We start from the raw sequence: 26,719 nt of genomic DNA on the forward strand, positions 1-26,719 counted from the left end.
AAGTAAAATATAGGTAGACATACAGAAAAAAAGAAGGACGGACATTGGCAAAAATTAATAGAACGACGAATATAATATGATGAAGGATATTGTAAAATAATAACAAAAAAGAAATCTAAATAAATTCAGGGGCTCGAACCCGTGTCCACTGCGCCTGTGGCAGATGCCGTATCCATTGCGCCACAGAGCTGTGTAACTTCAACAGGCTTAAACTATAATATAATGCTATTCAACATGCATGTATATAAATATACGCTCTACACAAGATATACAGTCCAAAAAATACATTTTTACGGCATTTGTTTCATTAACTGAATATTTATCATATTGCAGTTGTTGGCTGACATTGTGCTCCACATTTAGTTCAGTTTTGTCCAGGATAAATGACTACAGGACAAAATCGGACGTATAGTATACACGTCTTTAAACAGTAAAGAATTTTAATATAATATTACTTTCTTTTTCTTTTTACAAACGTGTATATCGTTCGTTTTGTCCCAAAATCAGTGGACACGGGCCCAAAACTGAGCCCCTGAATTTATTTATATATCTTTTTCTTTTCTTTTTTGTTATTATTTTACAATATCCTTCATCATATCATATTCGTCGTTCTATTAATTTTGCCAATGTCCGTCCTTCTTTTTTTCTGTATTTTGTTGCTTCATTTGTGGTAGACTGCGGTAAATTGGGAAAACAAGTGTGCATGGGTTCGATTCCTTTATTTGTTTTTGATCACGAGATGTTGTGATAACTTTTATTTTCTTCTATAGCTGTAATGTAACATTTTAATTGGTGGAAACAATAATTTTCCATTTTAAAACCCAAGTTTTTGACAGTTAAAGTGACGAATAGTGAACTTAGACAGGGCCAAAATATCGTTTTAAGACATTTTAAGTGACCAGTCCCTAAATTTCAAATGTAGCCATCCAAAAGATTTTTGGTAAAGCCACATGATAAGATCTCTAACTGCTCCAAATTTGGTGTCAATATCATATTTACTTTTTGAGTTATAAGCAAAAACTGAAATTAGATGATTTTTTTCAACTTTTCAAATACAACCATGGCCAAAATGTGTTGGGACACTTATGGAAAACGTACACTATAGTATGACCTTATTTCCGCTATTATTAACGCGATAAAGTGGAGGGTTCTTTGGTGTCACGCCTAAACACTTTCCTAACACCCCAACCCTCCCCTTCCCCACCAATCAATGTTGGGTGCCACAAGGCTCGTGTGACCAAAAAAGTCGAATTCAACATTGATCGGGGGAGTGGGGGGCTTATTTACATTACCCTATCAAACCGTCCCAACACTTATGGCCAGCATTGCAGATCAATAGTCATATTTTGTGTCTTTTCTACATTAAATATCTCGAAGCCAAAGCAAAAGTATGACACCGGGTCGTGTCACATGAATGAGGAGCCCCATGGTTCAGTTTTGTGCGGTAACCGGTCTAGTTAAATTACAAGATTGAGCAAAATGATGGGCAAAAAACTCTTTCTTTTTTTTTGGGGGGGTATTGGAACCATGAATTTTACCACTTAAAATAATGAATAGCTGCTTTATGGGATGATGAATAAAATATGAATGAATGAATGAATGAATGAATGAATGAGTGAATGAATGAATGAATGAATGAATGAATGAATGAATGAATGAATGAATGAACGAACGAACGAACGAACGAACGAACGAACGAACGAATGAATGAATGCGTATTCAAACTATTCTGGAGCCTTTGTGTTATATTCGTGTCTATGCATTTCGCACCATTAAATCACCAAACCGTATTTAATGCTGCTCCGTCACAAGCATACTAAAAAGTATGTTCTCAAGTAAACCACTACATGTAATAAAAAAAACCTTTAAAAGGGAGTGCCCAGGTCATACGGAAGTCACATGACTGCAGCCCCCCCCTCCCCCCCGTGCACACAAGAGCTACTCCACAACTGGAGGTCAGGTTTTGAGCTATGATTGCTGACTGTACTAGCCCTCTGACTGCAGTCAGAGAATATCAGTTCCCATTATTTCAGTTCCTTAACCCAAATACCCAATATGTTTGTATACTGTATATTCATTAAATGATATGAATGCGTGTGGTGTAACATGCTATAGAACATTTGGCTCACATCTAGGATATCAATTTAAAGTATGTGACTTAGTACAAGAAGATCAATCAAAACTAATTATATATGAACTTGACCGCCATATTTAGTGACCTTCTCTGTCAAGAAGACAAATACGAGAAGGCATTTGATTCTGTCTAAACCAGTTCAGTTCTGAATGCACTTAAACAAGGAATCAACAATGCATACCTTTAGATCTTCAAAGACATCTACTCAGATTACTACAACACAGTCAAAATGCTCAAAGACAGCGACAGAATTGTGATAAAGAAGGGCGTGCGTCAGGGGAACACCATCTCACCGAAGCTTTTTACAGCCACACTAGAAGGAATTTTCAAAACACTTGACTGGAGCAAGAAAGGAATCAACATAAACGGAGAGCACATGAGCCACCTACGCTTTGCAGATGACATTGTCACAATATCAAGCAACCTAAATGAACTTGAGACAATGCTGCAAGAGTTGGATGAGGCAAGCATGGTAACCGGACTAAAAATGAATATGAAAAAAACAAAGGTCATGATAGGATTAGAAACAGTTCCAAAGATAGTGAAAGTAAAAGGGGTTGAAATTGAGCAGGTCGTAGAATATGTATATCTTGGACAACGATTCTCTCTTCGAGACAAAAACCAAGACTCTGAAATTCGAAGGAGAATTAAAGCCGGGTGGCAAGCTTTTGGAAGATACAGCACCATCATGAAAGGCAATATTCCAATATGCCTTAAACGAAAGGTCTACAACCAATACATCCTCCCAGCTATTTCATATGGGGCAGAATCATGGACTTTAACATCAAAAATGGAAAGAAAACTAGCAGCAGCCCAGCACAACATGAAAAGAAGCATATTAAACATCACCTACAAGGACAGGAAAACCAACAAATGGATCAGGGAGCAGACCCAAGTTCAAGACATCTTGGAAACCATCAAAAGCAGAAAATGGACCTGGGCCGGCCATAAAAGCCGCAGACAAGACAATCGTTGGAGCTCAACACTCACACATTGAACACCTTATGGGAGGAAGCGAAATAGAGAACTGGTACCAACAAGCACACAACAGAGACACATGGAGACATCATGCTGAGGCCTTCATCCTGCAGTGGGTTGATAAATGGCTGATAAAGTCAAAAGTCTGTCAAAACATTATACATGTATTTTTGTGACTAAGATTGTTTCACTGGCAAATGCTTTTAAAATCAATATTTTGATAAAAGTAGGCCTATATCAAACAGTCTTTAGAAGTGGAATAACTTGCATGATGGGAGCAGAAGGATTTTTTTAAATTAATTTAGTATCCGATTATATAATAGCATACTTTAGTAGTTTAATGGTTCCTTCTATATTCAGTCTGTGATGAGAACAACAATGCAATTCAAATCATAGATGTTAAAGAAGAGTGACCTCAGACCATGTCAGCTAGCCAGCCAGCTAGCCAAGTTCATGAATTAGTGGCCATGGCCATTCACCAGTCAACTTTCAATATTGCAACATCATCCCTACAGGTCAAAAAATAACTTCACCAACGGCTACAGAACAGCTGTATGAATAATTGTCATGGGGAATGATGTTAATATTCCATCCATTCCCTGGGTAAAGTCAAACACTACTGAATATAGTTTTATGAATTTTGTCATGGGGAGTGAGGTTAGTTTTTTAGTAGCCTGCAGATCCATTAGATACTCTGCATTATCCTGTAAAATCATTTTAATGAGGACGAAGCAAATGCATTTGCCTGCTTCGTTTCAAAGTAGTCAATTTGGGTTCAAAGGACAAGGTCTTGACTGAATGTAATATCACCCAGGCTGAAGCCTGGGCGAAAAAAAGTAACTGTCGGTATGCTTGCTGCAATGCACCAACATAAAGATTAACCCTAGAACTAATGAGCCTTTTTCAGTAACACGGGCTATTAAGGGGGGGGGATGTTGCACCTCCTAATTTTCAAATATAAACGTCATACACCGTTATATTTGGTCCTATAAAATTAATGTATAGGTATCATGGTATGGGTTTCTTCTATCCACTAATAGTTACAACTAATATCGCTATGACGTCAGAATATGAGCACACCCATGCAAAACGAGGTTGCAAAATTGGCAAATTCTGGCTTTGAACAAAAGTATAGGCAAAATTTATTTTCGGCTAAAATTCTGCGAACATGCGATTTTCACCTAAATATTAAAAGAATAAATATTTAAAACTAACTAACAAGTAAAAAGTCTATATCGCTTGGGATAATTTTACAAGAAACCTATGATGGGACTCACCCCCCCCCCCCTCTCTCTATGGTCATTTTTAATGGTAAGGTTCTGGGGTAGTTACCATTAAAATGAGCGAAAGGATAGATCTACGATTAGCTAAAGTAGTTCGAGCGTAAAGACGCGAACATTGGTACACCGTCTGGTAATTCTAGGGATTTATATAAATTACTTTATATTTAACGTACTTTGAATATATTGTTTACAGCCTAGCAACAAAAAAATCAGTGCAGTAATTATCACAGCAAACACAAACTGTTTTTAAAACGTTTTAAGCAGGTTATATTTTGGGTTTTGATTTTGTTAAGAAAAGGTTTAATAACAATAAATGTCGGCTAATATAAAGGTCATAAACGTTTTTAGAACGTTTTGTATGTAAACACACTAAAACAACATTTTAAAAATGCTGTCAAAATGTTAGTGTAAAATGTTTGTTTTGAAAAAGTTTTTTGCGAAATATTTTGTCAAAACTTGAATAACCTTAATGCTTGTAGTAAATTATCAAACGATTTTATTGAATGTGGTGAAAACGTTTTATTTCCTTTAGGCAGGCCTATATAACCCGACATTTAAACGTTTTCTGGCAACCTTTTCTAACTTTCTGCGAATAATGTCGAAAATGTTTTGTTTGCTGGCTTGGTAACATAATACATTACAAGGGGACATATCGGATAGTAAAAGCTAACATTTTATGGAAAATAAATACCAAACTATATGGCTTTAAGAAAGAGGCACGCTTCGTAGCGCTTGTCACTGCAAAAACAAGTGTTTATATTAAAACACCATATTGTGTTTATCAGAGCAACACTTAATAAACACATAATTCATGTTAATGGTCTAACACTAATGTTCATAAATTAACACTTGGTGTTATATTACAAACACTAATGTTTGTCATATAACACCAAGTGTTAATTTATGAACATTAGTGTTAGAAAAATTAACATTAGTGTTAGACCATTAACATGAATTATGTGTTTATTAAGTGTTGCTCTGATAAACACAATATGGTGTTTAAATATAAACACTTGTTTTTGCTGTACCCGCCGGATATCTTGAAAGTGTGACAAGAGGCTGGAATGTTATAGCTGCATGCTGCCAATTTTACCGGGATATGTCATGTGGTAGCACACATGCAAACCAGTCATTCATTCAACCATTTGCAGTCTCATGGAGGTGGTGATATTTATTTCTATAAATATATCAGTACAATAGACGCCCTTGATCTTATCCATTCATTGATAATGAATAAGTTCTATGACCTTGTTTAAAAAAATTATATGTAATAATTTATTTGCAGTATGATATTTTTAATACAGTTATTACTTAGTTACTTACTTGATTAATTAGTTAATTAATTAATTTAAATGGTTTTTATTTTAATTCTTAAATTTAAATTGTTTATTTATTAATTTATGTATTCATTTTAAGTATTTCATTTTTTTTTATTTAATTCATTATATTTGATTTATTTGATTAATTTATTTATTTTCATTTCTTTAAATAAGTTTTTTATTCTTTTTTATCATTTTTTATCATCATTTATTTGATTTATTTGATATATATAATTAGTTTTTTGTTTGTCTTATTTTTTTAATTCAATTTTATTTATTTATTTTCATTTCTTTAAAAAATGTTTTATTCTTTTTATCAATTCTTTATTATTTATTTAATTTATTTGATTTATATAACTTGTTTTATTGTCTTATCTATTTATTTATTTATTTATTTATTTATTTATTTATTTATTTATTTATTTTTTTAATTTTAATTCTTTATTTTTTATGTTTATTTCATAGGGCCACATAAAATTTTAAAAAATGTTTCACGTCCCCACTTTTTGAGAAAAGTGAGGAAGTCGGAAGTCGGTTTTTGTTGAGCAAAATTGCCATAGCAGTTTCAACGTGAAATGAATACAGCTGGCAGCAGCGAAAGGGGGGGGGGGGCGTGGCGACACGACACCTTAACATTTATGCAAGGGGGGCGACCCCCTAAAATCATAATAGAAGAAAGAATTAGGCAATAATTGCCCTCTGCATCATCCTTTTTTTAGCAATAAAAATACCAGGTTTCGGACGCAAACAGGGCCCACATTGCAGGGGGGGGCTTTCTTGATACCTAATTTTGGCTGCTTTTGCAACCCATCAGTATACCAATATTTACCAGAAGCACCCAGATGTGCCCTGATTGGGCGCTTTTAAGGGCACCTTTTTCACTCAAATGAGCCCAATTTGGCGCATTAGTCTCCACTGAAACCCACACATCGATATACAAAAATCGCTGAAAAGGTACACCCAAACCGTGGCACATGTCCCCGTATACATTCAACCATGACCCCTCCCCATGCACTTTTGAGTTAAAAAAAACAAAGCATTAAGCGCGAACGTATTAATCTCAGGTTGTAGCCTATATAGGGTATAACAACGTTTTAATGATATTCAAAAACAGTTTTGAAACCTTAATTCAAAACATTCTAAAAAGAATATTTTACAAAAAGTGTTTGACAAAAGTATAACAATTTTACTTTAACCTTTATACAACCCGACATTTAAATGTTATTAAAACGTTTTGAATAAACATTTTAAGAACATTTTTCGTGTCTGCTGGGAATCGTTTTAGAGCCGAAAAAGGCTGGCGCACTTCAAATCTTTACCTGGAGCATGCAGTGAATCATCATAATAATTGTTAGATTTACATATGGTTTAAGATTGAACAATCACAATGCAGTTCGATGATCTAAAATATCTTCGAAAACAAGCATTAGTCAAAACATTTGAGACGTTTAATGCAAATCTCGGATGATCCCGTGATTGTTCATCAACCAATCATTGCAAAACACTTATAATTTAGCTTTAAAACTCGTTGCTCACTCTTGCCCTTTCTTTATAAAAATAAAATACATAATCCCGCCAGTTTGTCACTTCGTATCTTAGACCATGAATTCGATTGTGTGGATAAGTCTTTTTGCTCAAGATTTGAAATTTGAAGAGAATTGACCATTGATCATTATAATGAAGCTAAATGTAGTATATGGCCAATAAAGTGTGCTCTTTCATTTAATGGCATAAAAATGGGAAAAATATGGTAAGGAACACTTGAGGCTTTTAAAACATACATTTTGGTCAAAAAACGTAGTTTTCAACAGATATGAATTGCGTTATCTGTTGACCAAATGTAAAAAGGTGTTTTTAGTGGGAAGTGTTAGCTTTCGTTCGATACAACATAAATTCTGATTGGATGAAGAAAATACTTGTCTATTTTCCACTAGATCTCACACAGCTCTTATGATGCTATGAACTCAACCGTGTAGTATAGCAGAGACTGCGTGGAGACTAGACTCACTGCGCTGGAAATAACTGTGTACTCGGATGTATCGAGGTGGCAACTGTGCGTAGATGCATTTATACGAATATCGTTATTGTAGTCAGACCTTTTCATATGGAACCCGAGCTTTGAACACCGCCGCAATGAAGTTGTTCGTGAAACATAAAACTTGTTTACGCTGCCTGAGTACAGTGACAATAAGGGATGGTGCAATAATTGTTTATGCCCCCGAGGTATGGGTATGGTGGTGGGGTTTATGGCCACAAAAAAATATGGTATGTCGAAAGGGGACGGGGGAGATACCATTTCGACAGATATGACGCCCTAAAAAGGTTAGAAAACATTCTATAATTATGCAAAATTTCCTGCGTGCTGCTCTCGTATCGAATGATTTAAGACCATTTAAGGTTCTACATTTCCGTTCCCTATAGCATGTGTCGGGGGGGGTGCAATGATTTTTTGGTGCCAGGGAGGGTTAATAATTGTTTGTTTTTTGGCACGGCAAAAAAAGAGGGGGGTATTTTGAGAATACACATTATGGAACAACCCCTAATTCTTATGATTATTGGTTTGTCAATATAAGTGAACTCATAGCAAAGTGCTTTTATTTTCAGTTTTATTCTGATTCTATTAATGAAAGGAAAACCACTAATGTTCAGAAAACACAAAACGTTTATAATCTCAGGTGATATATAGGGTATAAAAACGTTTTAATAACATTCAAAAAACAGTTTTGAAACCTTAATGCAAAACATTCTACAAAGAATGTTATTTAAGTGTTGACAGAATATTTTGCAAAAAGTGTTTGACAAAAATATTACAATTTTACGTTAACCTTTATACAACCCAACATTTAAATGTTATTAAAACGTTTTGAATAAACGTTTTAAGAACATTTGTTGTGTCTGCTGGGAATTGTTTTAGAGCCGAAAAAGGCTGGTGCACTTTAAATCCTTACTTAGAGCATGTAGTAAATCATCATTATATTGTTAGATTCACTTATGGTTTAAGAGTACACAAGCACAATGCAGTTCGATGATCTAGAATACCTTCGAAAACAAGGGGGTACGGTGCAGAATTAGTAAAAACATTTATGATGTTTAAGGCAAACCTCGAATGATCCCCAACCAAATTTACTGAACTTAAAAGCGGCGAAATACAATATTACCAAACCCCTATAATTTAGCTTGGAAACTCGTTGCTCACTCTTGCACTTTCTTTATAAAAAAATACAATAACGCCAGTTTGTCACTTCGTATCTTAGATCATGAATTAAATTGTTTGGAGGTACGCTCTATGTTGTGGTAACCATCAATCTTGTGCGAAACACGTTGGGACAGATGATGTTTGAAAGATCAAATTCCTGTGAATTGAACATGACGCTGAAAATACATGATAGGTTTCATAGGTCATGTTATGTATTTGTTTGCTCCTCTCCCCCTCGCCCCCGAAACAATGTTGGAGCACAGATTGAGCTCAACCACTTTCCACTATTTTTCACCATTCAACATTGAATAAGGGGAGCGGGGATGCATTGAATACGGGTAGCGGGGATGCGTGAAATAAACAAACTGTCTTAATATTGATAACGTGAATTTGCATATATCTTTATATTAAAAATAAAAAGATTGACAAGTTTATAAAACCGTGTATATACAAAGATGGCAAATTTATTAATCTATTCATAGCTGAAAGAATGATCAAAATCGAACAACGCGTTTAGGAGATATGGTCATATTTATGATATTAATGTTGTACTTCAACATTGAATAAGGGGAGTGGGGATGCGTAAAATCAACAAACTGTCCCAAGCTTTTCGCGCGGGATTGATGGTAACTTGAAATCAATAATACAACGGATTAAATCAAGTTTTGTTTCACTATAAAGTTAGCGTAAAGGTTGCCAACTTTCATGGTACATATTTATGTTTGGGCTATGAACAGGCTTTCAATGAATTCTATTAAAAAATTTGCAAATACAATTAAATATTTATCACTTTCGCTGACTCAAGAAATCTGAAGTCTTTTTTTTTTTTGCTTAACTATATCTAATAAAACTACATGCTACATTTAAATTTTTATTAAAATCGCCGTTGGAAAAAACAAAACAACGTTTGGCAAAAGTGGCACATGTCGTACACAGTACCGTTGATAATGGTGATCATATTGATACCACATTCTAATACCGTTATTTTTTAATTCAATTTAATTTAATTCCGAGCACCCTTGTGCTCGCACCCTGTTCCAGTACGTATCAGCACTAGCACTGTTCATTCCGTCTGGTCCACCGTGGTAAAAACGTGCCCAATCTTCGCAAGTCGGGCTGTCGAAGATGTCGTGTTGACCCAGGTAGCATTTGATTGTGTCTTCAGCGCATGTCTTATCCTGTGCACAGCTACGCCAGTCTTGTGAATACAACAGGGGAAAGAGAGAGAGAGAAATATTCATATTTAACATTATAATGCTCTTCATGTTTGACATCAAAGTTACGCTTAGGCGACGAAAAAAAAAACCCATGGGTCGGGTCGGGTTTTCTTCTTCTTCTTCTTTTTCTTCCTTTAGCAAATGACCTTAAAAATATCAAACAAAAAGGCGTTTGTCCGCATTCATTTGTGCAAGAAACAAATAATTCCATAATTTTTTAAAATCTGCATTTTGCATTTGCCTACTTTGCATAATTGGTCAAAGCCCTATTTAAAAACATATAGCTAATTACATTTTTAATGCAAAATGCCCTATTTTCTCTTAAATACACGGCTTCGGCGTTACCACTAACAGGTTATGTTATCACATAGTAGAGAGTATAGACCTCCCTCCTCTGAAAATCCAAACAAGAATCAGGCGGCGTAGGAAGCGCAACACGTGACGTACGAGGCTGGCGAAGATACAGGGCTGACAGCCCCATTCAAAATACACGGTTAGCAATTACAAATGGAAAATTGACATACTTGCAGTGTGGTACATTGTCGTACCCCAACGGTTTTAGAGGAAGATAATTTTGCTTTGACACCACATAACAAATTTAGAATTGTTTGTGACGATTTCATGATTATGTGTTAATCCAATGGCGACCTCAAAATTGGCGATATCGCTTCCATCACCGCCTGACAAGAATGGGCCCGTACCCTTATTTGCCGATGGGATTTTTACAGGAGGGCATGGCATTTTTAGTTGGTGCCAAAAAATTCCAAACCGTCCCGCTGACCCGTTACTAAAATGACTTTACCGTGACAAATTCGCACGAAATTCAGGAAAATAATTAAGATTGGGAAATTGTGGCCTAAAAAGGTGCACATTTACATCGTTTAGTAATTTTGTCACTGTATTTTCAACCAGGAGGGCCAACTTTTCCCCTCCACCCCCGCATCGCAAGAACAATAATAACATTTGGGGTTCAAAACAGGAGGTCAAATATAATGTTTTTCTAAATTTCAACTATGGTTGGTCTGAACCCTGGAATTATGGAAACTTTCGGGCCTCATAACTGCTAAATTGTTGGTCTAAAGTATATAAAAGTATACATATTAAGAATGGCAAAGACTTGATAAGTTAATCTGTGAGGTCCAATTTTGGCCATAATGCTCATTTTGGCCTAAAATCCCCCAAAACGGTTTTTTGTATTAATTTTTAAAAACTAGATACAAATATTTAGGAGCCGTTTTTTTAATTTTTTTTGAATTTCGACCAACTTCGAGAAATTTGCACCAAAAATGGTCAAAAAATGCTGAATTTTCAAAAAAATCATAAAAAAGCCCGATTTTCACCCAATTTTCAAATAGTTTCAAAAAAATGAAAAAACGGCTCCTAGATATTTTTATCTAGTTTTTAAAAATTAATAAAAACAAAATTTTGGCCCAAGAATTTTTTTTTTTACGTTGCACGAAAAAAAAAGTGGGCCAAAAAACGTTTTTTGGTATTTTGGGCCAAAAATGAGCATGTTGGCCCAAATGGGACCTCACAGATGAACTTATCAAGTCTTTGCCATTCTAAATATGTGTACTTTTATATACTTTACACCAACAATTAAGCAGTTATGAGGCCCGAAAGTTTCCATAATTTCAGGGTTCAGACCAACCTTTTAAATTGAAGTTTCTATCATTATTACCAATAAATTGAAAAATAATACAAACGAGTAACTAATACAATGTAAAGAAATGTATAATCCTTTGAAACAGATTAGATCTGAACCTTACAATATCCGGATTTTACAATATTTAAACCCAGTTAACATGGTTAAAGTTGGTTTCATTGATCCGATATTACCGTATTTTCAGACAAATTAGAAACTTCGTTTTATTCATTTTTATACTAAATTATTAGAGTTGCGAAAAAGCCAACAGGAAAATTTCAAGGCTACATTTATATAAAATAATAAATAAATTTCGGATTTATATAGCGCCTTTTTCCAGCTAGATCTTAAAGGATTCAAAGCGCTGTAATTTTGCTGCCATGGTGAATCATCACAATCAGATCGCATCATCTAGGCCAGTTGCAGCCGAACCTCAGGCGCAGACCTATCCGCAGTTAGATTGTAACATCCACCAATTATCCTTGCAGCTCCCCAAATTCCATTGGGTGAAGGAAGTTTTTGATAACCAAACAACTAATCACCGATTTTTTGAAAGCAGGAGGAAACCGGAGATCCCGGAGAAAACCTGCGAGAGCGAGCATGGAATCGGGATAAACCAAGTGCACATGGAGTCCTTGGGCCGCGCCGGGGCTTGAACCCGGGACCTCAGTGGTGCAAAGCGAGGGAACTACCGCTGCGCTAGCTCGCCCTCCCATTTCTGAAGTCATGTTTTAGAAAAGAAAGTGTGCTACCATAATGATATCCTGTATAGGTTAAATACCACTAATTATGTATTACACGGGTTTAAATGGGAAAATGGCTAATTTCGGTTGGAATTTTCTCATTTCTCATAATTCAGAACTCTCACAGTTAAATGCCACTAATATCAGGTGAAACTATATGATTTAGATGCCAAATGATCAAAAACTTAACATTGACCTGCAAGACTTTTCTTGTTTTAACGCACTGAACCGTAAACACCTTAAATTGGCAGTGCGCCCTCAAAGTTGAAAGTTAAATACAATATGGAAGGCCGAATATTTTCTAAAAACCAAAGCCGTACTGTTACAACAAAAATGTCATATAATGAGAGAAAATATACCATTTTGAAGCATCAAACCCTAAAAAGTACTTTTTTGGCTATATAACTTGATCAATTTCAGCGATTTTAATGCAGTCTTTTCAGATGCCATGTAAACAAATAGTTACTCGTCGTATTTCCATGTATCGCCCAGGCCTATTAGTGGTATGTAACCTTAAAGCCATATTATAACATTTGCTGAGGAGAACGCCCTCACTTTTTTTTAATTCGGGTATTTACACGATTGCAATGTACTTTAGTCAATAAAGATACTCTGCAAAAATCAACATCAACAGGAGCTGTAGTTTTGTCAAAATCCGAGGTTTTGAATAAACCGATGGAACCGGCGTTTTATTATTACGATGGAAATATTAGTCGAACACGTATGCACAGTACGTACACGGCGTGTGGGATACACATACACACACACCCCGAGGATCTTGCCGTATTACAACCGCGGGAGTAACATGCATGGGCGCTAGTAGTAAATTCCAATTTGCTTTACCTCACTTGTTATGCTCAAAATTAAAAGGGGACATATCTTACAGTAAAAGCTAACATTTTATGGAAAATAAATACTAATCTATTTTTACAGAAATGTTATAATATGGCTTTACATGGCTCCTTCCTGCAAAATGGATCAAATAACTCTTGATACAAATTCGATGGGAACGGTTGTTTTACTTAGAAATAAAGTACTAGCCTATATCTCAGCTATTAATATCTCTTACCTTCTCCGTGGCTTCCACCAGCTTCCCAATAGGCTTCTGTGAGTTGATACGGCCCACATTTTTCGGGTTCAACCGCTGAATCGCACCCTATTTCAAGGTTGCAGATGGATTCCACCTTGCATATGCACTGCAAACACTCTGCCGTTATTTCAGCTATTGAAAAGTGATCACAAATTCATTATTAGTATAATGGTCTAAACGTCTGACTTTGCAAACATTCGAAGTTTGACCCAATATTAAATGACTTAATATTTTGCGAATTCTCAAATCTTATGAATTCGAAAAGAGGCCAGAAAGAGTTTAACTCTCTATGATACTGCTAACATGGACAAATACGTTATTAAGAGAATAAATATATTGTTTTAGCCGCTGTCGTGCATATATCGTCTCATGTAACACGAGCGACATCGTTAAATAAAATAATGATGTCGCCAGTGTTATATGAAACGATGCACGACAGTGGCTAAAAACAATACGTTTACTTTCATTCTTAAACAAATACAAATATCATACATATACCAAATTTCAATCAAATTAAATCCTACATTTTACAAAGAATTATCTGGGGCTTAAAATCGATCAGTGCTGTTGTTGCTATGCGCCTCCGATTGGTTCAAATAGCGAATACGCGTATGGCGTCGATGCACACATGCTGTTCAAAGTGATATAGCTGTCATATCACACGGGTATGAACCAATAAGATTACAGGAATGTACTCAAGCGCTTGAGAATAGCTAAGAACCCCATCAGTCAAAACTATAAACGGATTTCTCCATCGTTTTTCATGTACCTATTATGGTACAAAAAGGCCTGGAGGTATTAAGGAAAAATGATTAACTCTCTTCACGCGGGTGTCGACTGCAGACGACAAGTTTCAAAATTTTTTAGAAATTCAAAAAATTCAGAAATGTAAATTTTCATGACCATATTTGGAATCAGCATGAAAAATGCATTAAAATGAGTACAAACAAGCCTAGTATTGATTCAGTAGTTCTTAAGATAGCTCTTGATATTTTGAGAAAATATTTCAAAACTTGAACTTTTTCCATGGAGGCGCATGGCTAGCACGCAGAGCATTAAGATAATTAAATAAGTGAACAGATGAAATAACTAGAATCCGATCTCTCCGTCGAACCTACCTTTTGGACTAGAAGTGGGCGGTGGCGATGTCGGATGTACAGGAAAGCAAGATTCTCCTAGATGAGCACACCACAGGAGTATCCCCAAAACAAGCCCTTGAATCAAATACATCTTTGAGGGTTTTTTTAAGATGCGTTTTTCGTAAAGTAGTGTTGCACACAGTGAGCCCTCTCGAGAGAATGAGCGACGAAAGGCAACACATACCTTTATACAATGAAAGCGGATGACAAAGATGACGTTATGTTTTTTATTAAAAATTCGCTCAAGAGACATTATTATTAACACCCTCCAGTCCAAGGAACAAAACAAAACACCCACGGCGTTCAACCGTTTTTGTTCTGTTTTGCGAAATTGATTAAACAAACGAAAAAACTATGTTCAGTACGGCGACGGGGAAAAACCCATGCAGATATTATATTATATTTTATTTTTTACAATTTGTTATATACGAGCCGTACATGTAAAATTACCCGGTCTTTGCCAAAAATGGATTAATTTCACAGTTTGTTGGGCAGATTTTGGTTATTATTATAGTCTAGTTTGGTGACCGGTACTTTTTACTTTATTTCGGGTTCCTTTAAGAGTTTTGTTTTAGATGGATTTTGCTTCTGAAGACAGTCTAGTCAATTACAAAATCATGTTTACCGACCCTCTGTCAGCATTATGCATTGGGCAATTTAAAACATGGGCCATCAAAGCCTTAGTGTATACAGAGGTCAAATTCAAAATGGTAATGTTATTCTCAGACATAAGTGGCAGACCAAAATATTCCCCTGATCATAAAGAATTAGAAGAAGGATATCAAAAGGAAAACTAGGATTTATATGGCGCATTTTGTAGAGGTTTCAAAGCGCTGAAATTTCGCTGCCACTGGAGAATAATCACTATCAGTGAAACTGTGAGATCGGGTCAACTAGGCCAGTTGCAGTCGAACATGGCGCAATCCCCCGGGCGCAATCCACGCTTCGATTGTAACATCCACCAATTATCTGTGTAGTTCCCCAAAATTCCATTGGGTGAAAAACAATCCTTAGGTTTGGTGACAGGTAAATGGCGAGTTAAAAATGAGGGAGTAAGATGACAAGCTAGTTAGAATGGCGAGTGACACCCTGCAGAGATTAAAGAGTGACCCCTGCTGAGAACGGCAAATCCCGCCGGCGAGTTACGGAGAATGTCTTTCTGATATCAAATAATTTTCATTTTTTGAAATTCACGATATAATACAAATTTTACAACACATTAATAAAATTGGATATTTTTCACATTTCACAAGACTAAAACCTAATCTTTTTTAGTGTTTTGGGAAAAAAATCCATATCTTCAATACGAAAGGTCAACATTTTCAATTGATCGTCGGCTTTTCATCCCACCTACACACACTTTAAATATAAATCATCAGGTTTATAAAGTTTACTTCGAGTACTGTTAAATATCAAAAATATCAATTTTTAATCATTTGCCACAAAAAAAAATCAAAATTATTTGATATCAGAAGGACATTCTTCGTATTCAGAATGCAATTCGATATGTCTGATGTGCTCTAATGCCCACAATAAATACTGTCCAAACGTTCATACCCCATCCCTTAATTGCAAGTGTATCAAATTGGAATGATGATAAAAGGCAATAACAAAAACCAAGAGCATATAATTGAAATGACTTTGTACAATTTTGTTATACCATTTTGTTCTAATGCACATGAGCGCACGTACGTTGTCCGCGCACGGGTCAGCACGTTGCACGTGTGGAGATAATAAAGCTGTCCCTTTTATAAAATGTGCACCTGTGTAAATTGTGTCCTTGATCACGTAAAGTTAGAGCAATTTTGGGTATGAATGTCATGTCATACGTACGTGGATTACCCTATAGTCTAGGAGCATGGTTTTGAAAAATGGCCGAGTTCAACACCCATGTCTACCAATATTTGTTACCATGAGGTGTTAGTCCTCCAGATCACTGCTAGGGGGGTGGGGTGGGGGGGGGGGGGGCGGAGGCTATAGAGGTCACGAAAGGTAATACACATGGGTTACAAACTGAAAATGCTTCGATCTTGTTGAAAGATATTTTAAATTAATCGTCTGATAACAGGGATTAAGAAAATGTTTAGTTGTGCTATTATTTTAAGATGATTTTATGTAAAAGACGCCCCTTGAATGTGTCACTCCCAATTATTATCCCCTCGGGTCATATAATTAGTGTACAGTTCCTTACGAGTACACAGATATTATAACGAACCATATCTGTGAACATACCAACCTGTTCGTATTGAGTTAGGTAATTTGATTGGACAAAACAGTACTGTTTCGTTTCAATATTTTCCAAAAAAAAGTGTTGCCTGTTTTTGACAAACAAACTTGACGTGATGATGTAAAAAAATAAGGTTATGTTCTCAGTCATGGTTAGTCCAATCAGAGTAGTCCTACTACACGGACTATCCTCGCCGCTTGACGGCGTGATTTGTGGTGCTGTGCTAACTGTTGAGTCTTTCTGGAAGGACTAAATCAGAGCGACATCCTTCGAAGCTAAGAAAAGTCATGGAAAAGTACTGGATCTATCTGACTATGAGTCATTTCCGTACTTTGAGAGACATTTCTAAGCAACTTTTCCAGAAATTGATATTTGCTCGAATGTTAAACATATATAATTTTAAAGTCCATAAAAGTAGTAAAACTTTTGTTATACTAATGGTCAGTTTTTGGATTGAAACTTAGCAATCAGGCCAAAAGGCCCTTGATTCGTTAAGTTTCGAAAGGGGTTTGGGCCTCGGGCTCAGTTACCTGATGATAGGGGGTTGCGATTAGGTGCTGAAAGACAAACTAATAATATACTAAAAATTATGAAATATAACTGCCAGTTCAAGTTTAGTATTATCATCGATCAAATGCTTTCTCAAATCCATTTTACTGCGTGATTTACTTAACTTGCAGATCTTGAATGAATATAGTGCGGTTTGGGAAAATAACAAGGATACAAGATTATACCAAACTTGTTTTTAATTGTATGATGTTCATCGTGTGGTTGATATTTACGTTAACATCTCAATGCCTATACACAAACTAGAAAATTGTTTGTCATTTAGGGTTGTTTGTGCGGTCATGTTACGCTTCCTGATGGATTCAAAGAAATTGCTCAAGCCGGGGAAAACCTATTATGATGCACGTATCATGGCCTATAGGCTACACAGGAATAAACTAAATATCTACCAAAAAGTAATTACCCCCTTTATTACGAGACAAAACTCAAAATTTATGCATCAAAATAATTGAAATAAACTGAAAGAGTAAAAAAGAGCAAAAATTCTCGACAGCTCAACATTTGTAGCCATGGTAATTCCTTGAATGAAAAAGATGCATTTTTAAAAGTTGCACTAAAAAGCTACTGTCAGTGTACCATTACGTTCTCTACATGACCATGATGACCAGTTGCGTAACCAGTGGGGAAAACTTGGAAGAAGAGCAAAAATAGTAAAGGGGGAAAGAGAGAAGGAGAGAAAAAGAGGGAAGAAAAAGGGAGAAGAGAAAATAAAAGGGAAAGAAAGAGGGAGGAAGAGAAAGGGGAAGGGAGAAGAAGAAGAAAAAACCAGGAAAATGGAAAAAGGAAAGAAGAGGAAAGAGGAAGGAATCTTTATTTTTCTTTCATTTTTATCTAAAGACTACATAGGCCTAATAGTGTTCACCAATTTTAGTTTTAATTTTTGCACATTATTTATTTAGGATGTTAATATATATAAAGAGAATGAGAATGAAATCTAAAATCAAGTATAACTGTTGTACAAATTTAGTGCAGCTTCAAACAAATCTATATTACTTTCATTGTGAAATTTGTACTCTGAAACACTGATTTTTTAGCTTCTAATATGCCATAAACCAAGAGCTTCCAGTGGCGGAGCGCCATAGGGGCACGGGGGGGGGGGGGCACGTGCCCCCAATCGATCTCAAAATTTAAAAATCCCATAGGAAAATTGCCAAAAAATGGCTGGTGCCCCACCCCCATCAGACCCGGTGCCCCCAATCATGGTCGTTGCCCCCCCCCCCCCAAAATGTGATGACCCACGCTACGCCACTGGGAGCTTCCGTGGGGTTCCGCCCCCTGGATCCCCGCCTGGGCTTTGCCCCTGGACCCTACCAGGAGCCCTAAGGCGGGCCCCTGGACCCTACCCGATTAACGCTTCGCGGCAAGCCGCTCGAACATAAATACATGCACTACAGCTCAACTGATCATACTTTTCCTACATTCGACCTTGCATGATTTTTGAGTTGACACAGTCATGACAATAACTATAGATACTTGACAAGACCATTAGTAGCCCAGTTCTGAACCTTTTCATTGATCATTCATAACAATAGGTATCTGATGGATCAGTGAAGATAAGAAGGGATTATAATATATCCGTAACCTTGATATTACAGTACGACGGCAACTTCGTGACCTCTTTTGTTCGATAGAAAATTTTTACGGGTTGGTGAACACGGGTTACGTAACTAAATGTTGAAAATTTGGCCGGCAAACATGTTTTAGCGAAATAGCTCCAGAAATGGGAGACACGGGTCGATTTTTGCTTAAATTGTGTACCATGATCACGGATAAGATACCAAACATTTGTGCAAAGAACAAAAAACGAGTAAAAGTTGAATAATATTGAAAATAAAGAAGTTTGAACATGTCCAAAGTGGCCGGGAAAATGAGAAAAATTGCATGTCACGATCACCAAAATGGTTATATCTACAACTATGAGCAAACGCCGGTCTTATGCTTTTCTGTAATGATAGATATTAACTAACTTGAGCTTGTATTAAATTTTCAGCGAAAATGATTGGTGGAACAATCGAGTCGTAGGTTGGAAAGTTACTCTCAAAACGGCCCGTGTCTCAATCGTGCGTGTCCCGTTCGTGACAAGTGTCACTAGCAAAATAGCAGCCGGCCTTGTCATTATATCGAATAATAATCGTCAGAATCGTCCAGTTGACTCCAGTGATATTTCTTTATTCAAGTAAAATACTGCATTGACTTACAAAATATTGAAGTCAATATAAAAAGTAATATCACCTCATTTGACTGAACTTAAAAGCAGTTTTAAAAATATTATTGTTGATCGAGTCCCTGAATGAGAAATAAGATTGCAAAAGATACAAGTATGTTACAGCAGGTTGTGATGGTCTAGTGGTTGACGCCGTGGTTTGAAGTGCGAGAGGTTGAAGGTTCGAATCCTACAGTATTTCGATTTTTTTCTCTCTTGTTCTGTTAGGCCTATGGTGTAGGCCCGTCAGTATTATGATCAATTAAAAATATTTCTATGCAACACGTTTGCAATGTTTTTCTTTATGCGTAGGCCTACATATTAAAAAATAAGATAGCGTCAGCCATAATTTACGAATTTCAAACCTGATATTTTGGTATAATATTATTTGTAATTTTTACACCGTTCTTACACCATACCCAGACATACACATAATTGGAATCAGCGTTTCGTTGTCTAGAGTAACTTTAATTATCTTCAATAGAACACCACAAGCGGTCAAGATGAAAAAAAAATGATTTCTTTCATTTTACCTCATTATTTCTGCTTCAAATGATCAGAAACCCTTCCTGAAAGTTATTTACTAATATCATAAATATTTTCAAAAAAAAAAAACCGCTACGGTAGGGTTCGAACTTCCAACCTCACGCACTTCAGGCACGGACTTAGCCACTAGACCATCACAACCTGCTAACTTATTCTCGTACCTTTTGCAATGTTATTTCTAATTCAGTGTCTCGTTCAACAATAATCTTTTATAAACTGTTTGTAAGTTCAGTCAAATGGCTTGAAATTACGTTTTATATTGACTTCGATATTTTGTATGACAGGGCAGTATTTTGTATGAATAAATAAATATCACTGTAGTCAACTGGACGATCCTGACAATTATTAATCGATTATATGGACAAGGCCGGCTGTTAATTTTCCTGCTGACACTGGTCACTTATGGTCACGCACGATTGCGAGGGGAAGCCGTTTTGAAAGCAACTTTCCAACCTACGACTCGATTGTTCCACCAATCATTTTCGCTGAAAATTTAATACAAGCTCAAGTTAGCTAATATCTATCATTACAGAAAAGCATACGACCGGCGTTGGCTCATAGTTGCAGATATAACCATTTTGGTGATCGTGACATGCATTTTTTTACAAATTTTAGGCTACTTCGCGCACAATAAACATTCATTTTCTCCACAATAATTGGACTTTTACACGTTACTGTTTGCCTTATACTCATGTTTCATATCTTATCTATGGGCTCAATATGGAAATGAAGGGAGAAACCACTCGTGTATTCCATTTTTTTTATGTTTTCTGAAAAACTGTATTTGCCACCTGATTTTCAACATTACGTTACGTAACAGCAAAGGTCACGCCGGTAAAAATTACCGGAAGTGAGCTAAGTTGCTGTCGTACTGTTATAGTACATCTCGAGGAAAAAGTGCAATGGACATGTTTTCATTTTATGTTTCAAATATCCCGCGCATGAAAATTGAGTATTTAACCCAAAAATGAAAATGGAACAATTTATTGGAAATCTGTTTTAACAGATTTTTTGACATCTTTTTCTGCACTGTATTATACCTAAATTAAGAAATTTGATAAATATTCAAAGAAAATATAGGTCATCCAAAAATTGTGATTTTTACACATTTTGGGGCAAAAAAGGAAAAATAAGCAAAAATATCAAAATCTGTCTAACAGTTTCATTCATCAAGTCATAACAAACGGCCTACATGCTTAATTTCTAATAAAATATTGAAATTGTGAAAAATATAGGTATTTATTGATTTTCATGTTTTTTCTTGCAAATATGCTAATAATATGCAAATTATAAAATTGCAAAATAAAGTTTCTACATAGCATACATCTTTCAAGTATGATGTTCAAAATGACAGACATCAAAAAGAGATTCGATGAAATGTAAAGGTGTAGTAACAATTTTGGCATGGACTGTCTGGTTAGGCAAAGTACGGTAAGTTGAGCTGTATAACTTTTGATCAGAAATTGGGAAATGTTTAATCTTGTTCTACCCCCCTTCCCGGAAGGTCATGTCTAGTTACGCCACTGATGATGACTAGTCAATGATGACCCGCGGTGACCAGTGACGACCAGGTACTCTATCAACAAAAAACAAAAGCATTCTTAATGGGTTTCGGTGCAGCTTTTGAATAAGCATTTTTTCCATTCAAACAGCTTCAAACGATCACCATGGCAACAATTTATTGGGTATTAAGGGATCCAAAATGAGCGTTTATTGCGTTTCGACAGTATTTTTTGTGGGACATGAGAGCACCTCAGACCTATCGAATTGCATTCTGAATACGAAGAATGTCTTTCTGATATCAAATAATTTTCAGTTTTAAAAATCACAATATAATACAAATTTTATGACAAATTATAAAATTTGATATTTTTCAAATTTTGATATATAACAGTCCTCGAAGTAAATTATATAAATCTAATGATATATTCTTAAAGTGTATGTAGCAGGGAGGAAAAGCCGACGGTCAATTGAAAATTTTGACCTTTCATATTGAAGATATGGATTTTTTCCCAAAAGACCTTTTTTTTTGGTGTTTTGGGAAAAAAATCCATATCTTCAATACGGAAGGTCAACATTTTCAATTGATCGTCGGCTTTTCATCCCACCTACATACACTTTAAGTATAAATCATCAGATTTATAAAGTTTACTTCAAGTACTGTTAAATATCAAAAATATCGATTTTTAATGATTTGCCATAAAATGTGTATTAAATTGCAAATTTCAAAAATCAAAATTATTTGATATCAGAATGACATTCTTCGTATTCAGAATGCAATTCGATATGTCTGATGTGCTCTAATGTCCCAAAATAAATACTGTCCAAACGTTCATACCCCAGCCCTTAAGACAAATGAGGCATACATTTAAGACATTCTTATGTATTTTATTATGTAAATGATGAAAAAGTGATGGTTTGCAAAATCATTGTTGAAATTTTGTTAAAATCGAAATGATGAAAAAATAAAAAGTGAGGATTCCAAAGATATTCTTAAGTGATGAAAAAGTGAGGATTTCCAAAATCATTGTTGAAATTTTGTCAACATCGAATTCTTATGTTTTCTATTATTTAAGTGATGAAAAAGTGAGGATTTCAAAAAAATATAGTTGAAATTTAGTTAAAGTCGAATTCTTATGTTTTCTCTGTTTTTTTTCACTTCCTCACTTTTTCATCACTGGAGCGCCCTCATTAAGCTATTCTTATGTAGGCCAGTGTGTCACTTTTAAAACTGGACCTTCGTCTAATCAAATGTATTATTTAAGTGATGAAAAAGTGAGGATTTGCAAAATCAGTGTTGAAATTTAGTTAAAATCGAAATGATGAAAATGTAAGGATTTGAAAAATCATTTTTGAAATTTTACAAAATCGAATTCTTATGTGCGCTTTTATTTTAAATCGGATTTTTATATTTTCTATTGTTTTGAATTGAATTGTTATGTTTTCTAATATTTTAAATCGAATTCTTATGTATTATATTGTATAAGTGATGAAAAAGTGAGGATTAGAAAAATCATTGTTGAAATTTTGTGCAAATCGAATTGTTATGTTTTCTATGATTTTAAATCGAATTCTGGTGTATTATATTGTTTAAGTGATGAAAAAGTGAGGATTAGAAAAATGTATGGTTAAAATTTGGTGAAAATCGAATTCTTATGCTTTCTATTATTTTTTTCACTTCCTCACTTTTTTCATCACTGTGACGCCCTCATTAAGATATTCTTATGTATTATATTGTTTAAGGTTATTAATTATTTTAAACTGTTGTAATTTGGTAGTTCACAGTATCTTACGAATGGTTGTGAGCTTTGGCAAAAACTGCATTGCTCAATTCATAGCGAGCGTGTAGGAGAATTAAAATATCACATATATACTTTTATAGGTGCTGCGGTTCTTGAGTTACGTTGTGAAGAGGGCTGAAACAACAACACTTTTGTAAAACGCACATAACTCATTAACAACAATACATTAGGCAAGTTTGCAAAGTATACGATTTGTAGACTGAACTTTGCAAAACATCAAGGTGTTAATTTTAGATAATAGATAATCTAGATAATAAAAATTGATTTTTAGATTGCTTCGACCAACGATACCTCGTCAACCCTTAAATGATGAAAAAGTGAGGACTTGCAAAATCATTGTTGAAATTTTGTCAAAATCGAATTCTTATGCTTTCTATTATTTTTTTCACTTTGATTTCCTCACTTTTTCATCACTGGGGCGCCCTCATTAAGATATTCTTATGTATTATATTGTTTAAGTGATGAAAAAGTGAGGAATTGCAAAATCACTGTTGAATTTTTGTCAAAATCGAATTATTATGTTTTCTATTATTCAAGTGATGAAAAGTGAGGATTTGAAAAAAAGTATGGTTGAAATTTTGTTAAAATCGAATTCTTATGTTTTCTATTATTTTTTTTACTTCCTCACTTTTTCATCACTGGGGCACACTCATTAAGATATTCTTATGTATTATATTGTTTAAGTGATGTCAAAGTGAGGACTTGCAAAATCATTGTTGAAATTTTGTCAAAATCGAATTCGAATGTTTTCTATTATTCAAGTGATGAAAAAGTGAGGATTTGAAAAAAAATATGGTTGAAATTTTGTCAAAATCGAATTCTTATGTTTTTTATTATTCAAGTGATGAAAAAGTGAGGATTTGCACAATCATTGTTGAAATGCTGTTTAAATCTAAATGATGAAAAAGTGAGGATTTGAAAAATCATTTCTGAAATTTTGTAAAATCGAATTCTTATGTATGTTTTCTATTATTTTGAATCGAATTCTTATGTATTATATTGTTTAAGTGATGAAAAAGTGAGGATTTGAAAAATCATTGTTGAAATTTTGTGCAAATCGAATTCTTATGTTTTCTTTGATTTTGAATCGAATTCTTATGTATTATATTGTTTAAGTGATGAAAAAGTGAGGATTTGAAAAAAATCATTCTTGAAATGTTGTTAACATTGAATTCTTATGTTGCCTTGTATTTTAGTGATGAAAAGGTGAGGATTTGAGTGACACTTATTTTTACATGTATGCAGTGCGCGGCGCTACACAATATGCAAAGCACGAAATTACGCTGAGCCAGAATTCTACCATCTTAGAATTCGTTGATCTTTTAAGACTCGAAGGGGCTTTAAACAACTTCAGCCCGATCCCCCATTTTTTTTTATAGTTGAGTTATTTTTAAAGCTGAGTTTTTTATGCAATTAAAATGTCGTAACTATGTTCAATCTCACTTATAAAATGGCTGCCACTACCACGACTGTTCAATTTGCAAATTGGCACCATCCACCATCATTCTAGTCTTTTTTAGATTTTTATTATTTTGGGATAAATGAGGATGATGTGCAGAAAAAAAAAACGGCCGATTTTTCGCCTAAATCGTGCAGTATCTATTTTATGTTGAAGTCTACATCTAGCATGCACTCCCAACATATTAAGTAATTTTTATTGTCAGTCTTCGGATCAAGAGTGACCAGAATTTTTTCATCACTGGAGCGCCCTCATTAAGATATTCTTATGTATTATATTATTTAAGTGATAAATAAGTGAGGATTTGCAAAATCAGTGTTGAAATTTTGTTAAAATCGAAGTGATCAAGAGTGACCAGAAATTACCAGAATCGCCGGCACCAGGCTGAAGTACCGCACTCGATACTCGTTCCAGTAACGCTTGGTACATTTCACTGTTTGGAAATTTGTTTTTTGTTACATACAGAGAAAGTAAACCCAAACAGAACTGCCTTAATAGAAATGCCCTGTGCGTAACGCTACGTCTCTAAATTGCATTGCTCTTTCACATCCAGCACGTCTTTATTTCCCCTTCTATATTACTCCAAGAAAGTATCCTTACACTTGGAAAAATAATCACAATTTAAAAACTGAACCCTTTTGGGGTAAATTTGTTTATTTTTTAAAGACGCACTATCTAATCCGGCACATTTTGACACCCCATTGAACCCAATGTGACTTCAAAAAGCAAAGTTACAAGCATTTGATTAGACGAAGGTCCAGTTTTAAAAGTGACACAATGGCCTATTCAAAACTCCACGGACTAGACATCTGGTTTGAGAGTGGTGAATGGCTAATTTGTGTGTGCCTTTAATTTAAAACAAAAGGAACAAAAGAAAACTGAAACATAAGAGCTGACACATAAAATGCAAGTTATGAAAAGAACAGAGAAGTAAAAACTGAAATAAACACTGCTTTAAATAAGGCTTCATTGAGGAAATGTGTAGTCTTTGTTGCGCTTGTTGGAATCTTTTTGCGCCTTGTATAGGCCAACTTTTCACTTTTAAAACTGCACCTTCGTCTGTTCAATTCTTGTAACTTTACTTTTTGAGGTCACATTGGATTCAATGTGGTATCATAGTGTGCAGGATTAGATAGTGCATCTATTACAAAAACAAATTTACCCCAATATGGTTCAGTTTTGAAATTGTGATTATTTTTCCAAGTGTAATGATACTTTCTTGGCGCAGTATACTAATAGGCTTGCAAATGTCTATTTTCGTAGATGAAGCAGTCAAAATTAAACAAATTTAACATTCAGATACGAATACTCGACGTTGGGATAGACATAGCACAATACACAATGTGTGTTACATGTCAATTAATTATTTAGTTAATAAATTAGGCCTATACATTTAAAAGGACATTTCGTGATCCACAGCCTCATCATGAGACTTTTTTTACCACTGGAGACCTCTGGCTACATAATGTTTATGTACCAAAAATTTCTTGCAGATTAATTCATTTAGCAAAAATATCGTCAATATACCAGAGCGAAATTGCAACAGTGGCCTATGGAGCAGTGTAATACACATAATCATGCAAAACTCGCAAACGCAAAATCGGATTCAACTCAAATTTGGGGAATAAGCTGTTTTCGAGGATATCTACTGAAAAATGTCATAAAAAGAGA

General features: G+C 35.0%; 2 protein-coding genes across 2 annotated transcripts in view; one reads left to right on the forward strand and one right to left on the reverse strand.

Moving 5' to 3' along the window:
- LOC140139194 (uncharacterized) overlaps positions 1–26,719 on the forward strand; it is an 893,593-nt gene that overhangs the window by 720,737 nt on the left and 146,137 nt on the right. The window lies entirely within an intron of this gene.
- Positions 8,284–14,923, reverse strand: LOC140138760 (lysozyme 3-like). Its single transcript, XM_072160526.1, has 3 exons — positions 14,724–14,923; positions 13,585–13,737; positions 8,284–10,108 (listed from the first exon to the last, which is right to left on the reverse strand). Exons 1-3 carry the CDS (start codon positions 14,833–14,835, stop codon positions 9,909–9,911), a joined length of 465 nt encoding a protein of 154 aa, XP_072016627.1. The 5' UTR covers positions 14,836–14,923; the 3' UTR covers positions 8,284–9,908.

The sequence above is a fragment of the Amphiura filiformis genome, chromosome 18, assembly GCF_039555335.1.
Source record: "Amphiura filiformis chromosome 18, Afil_fr2py, whole genome shotgun sequence".
Classification (NCBI taxonomy): domain Eukaryota; kingdom Metazoa; phylum Echinodermata; class Ophiuroidea; order Amphilepidida; family Amphiuridae; genus Amphiura; species Amphiura filiformis.

What these genes read in the sequence shown, in the direction of transcription:
- LOC140138760 (XM_072160526.1), bottom strand. Translation starts at nt 14,835, where the DNA reads ATGTATTTGATTCAAGGGCTTGTTTTGGGGATACTCCTGTGGTGTGCT. An exon ending in GCCCACTTCTAGTCCAAAAG is followed by an intron (nt 13,738 to 14,723) that starts GTAGGTTCGACG and finishes ACTTTTCAATAG; the next exon opens with CTGAAATAACGGCAGAGTGT. An exon ending in TGGTGGAAGCCACGGAGAAG is followed by an intron (nt 10,109 to 13,584) that starts GTAAGAGATATT and finishes TGTATTCACAAG; the next exon opens with ACTGGCGTAGCTGTGCACAG.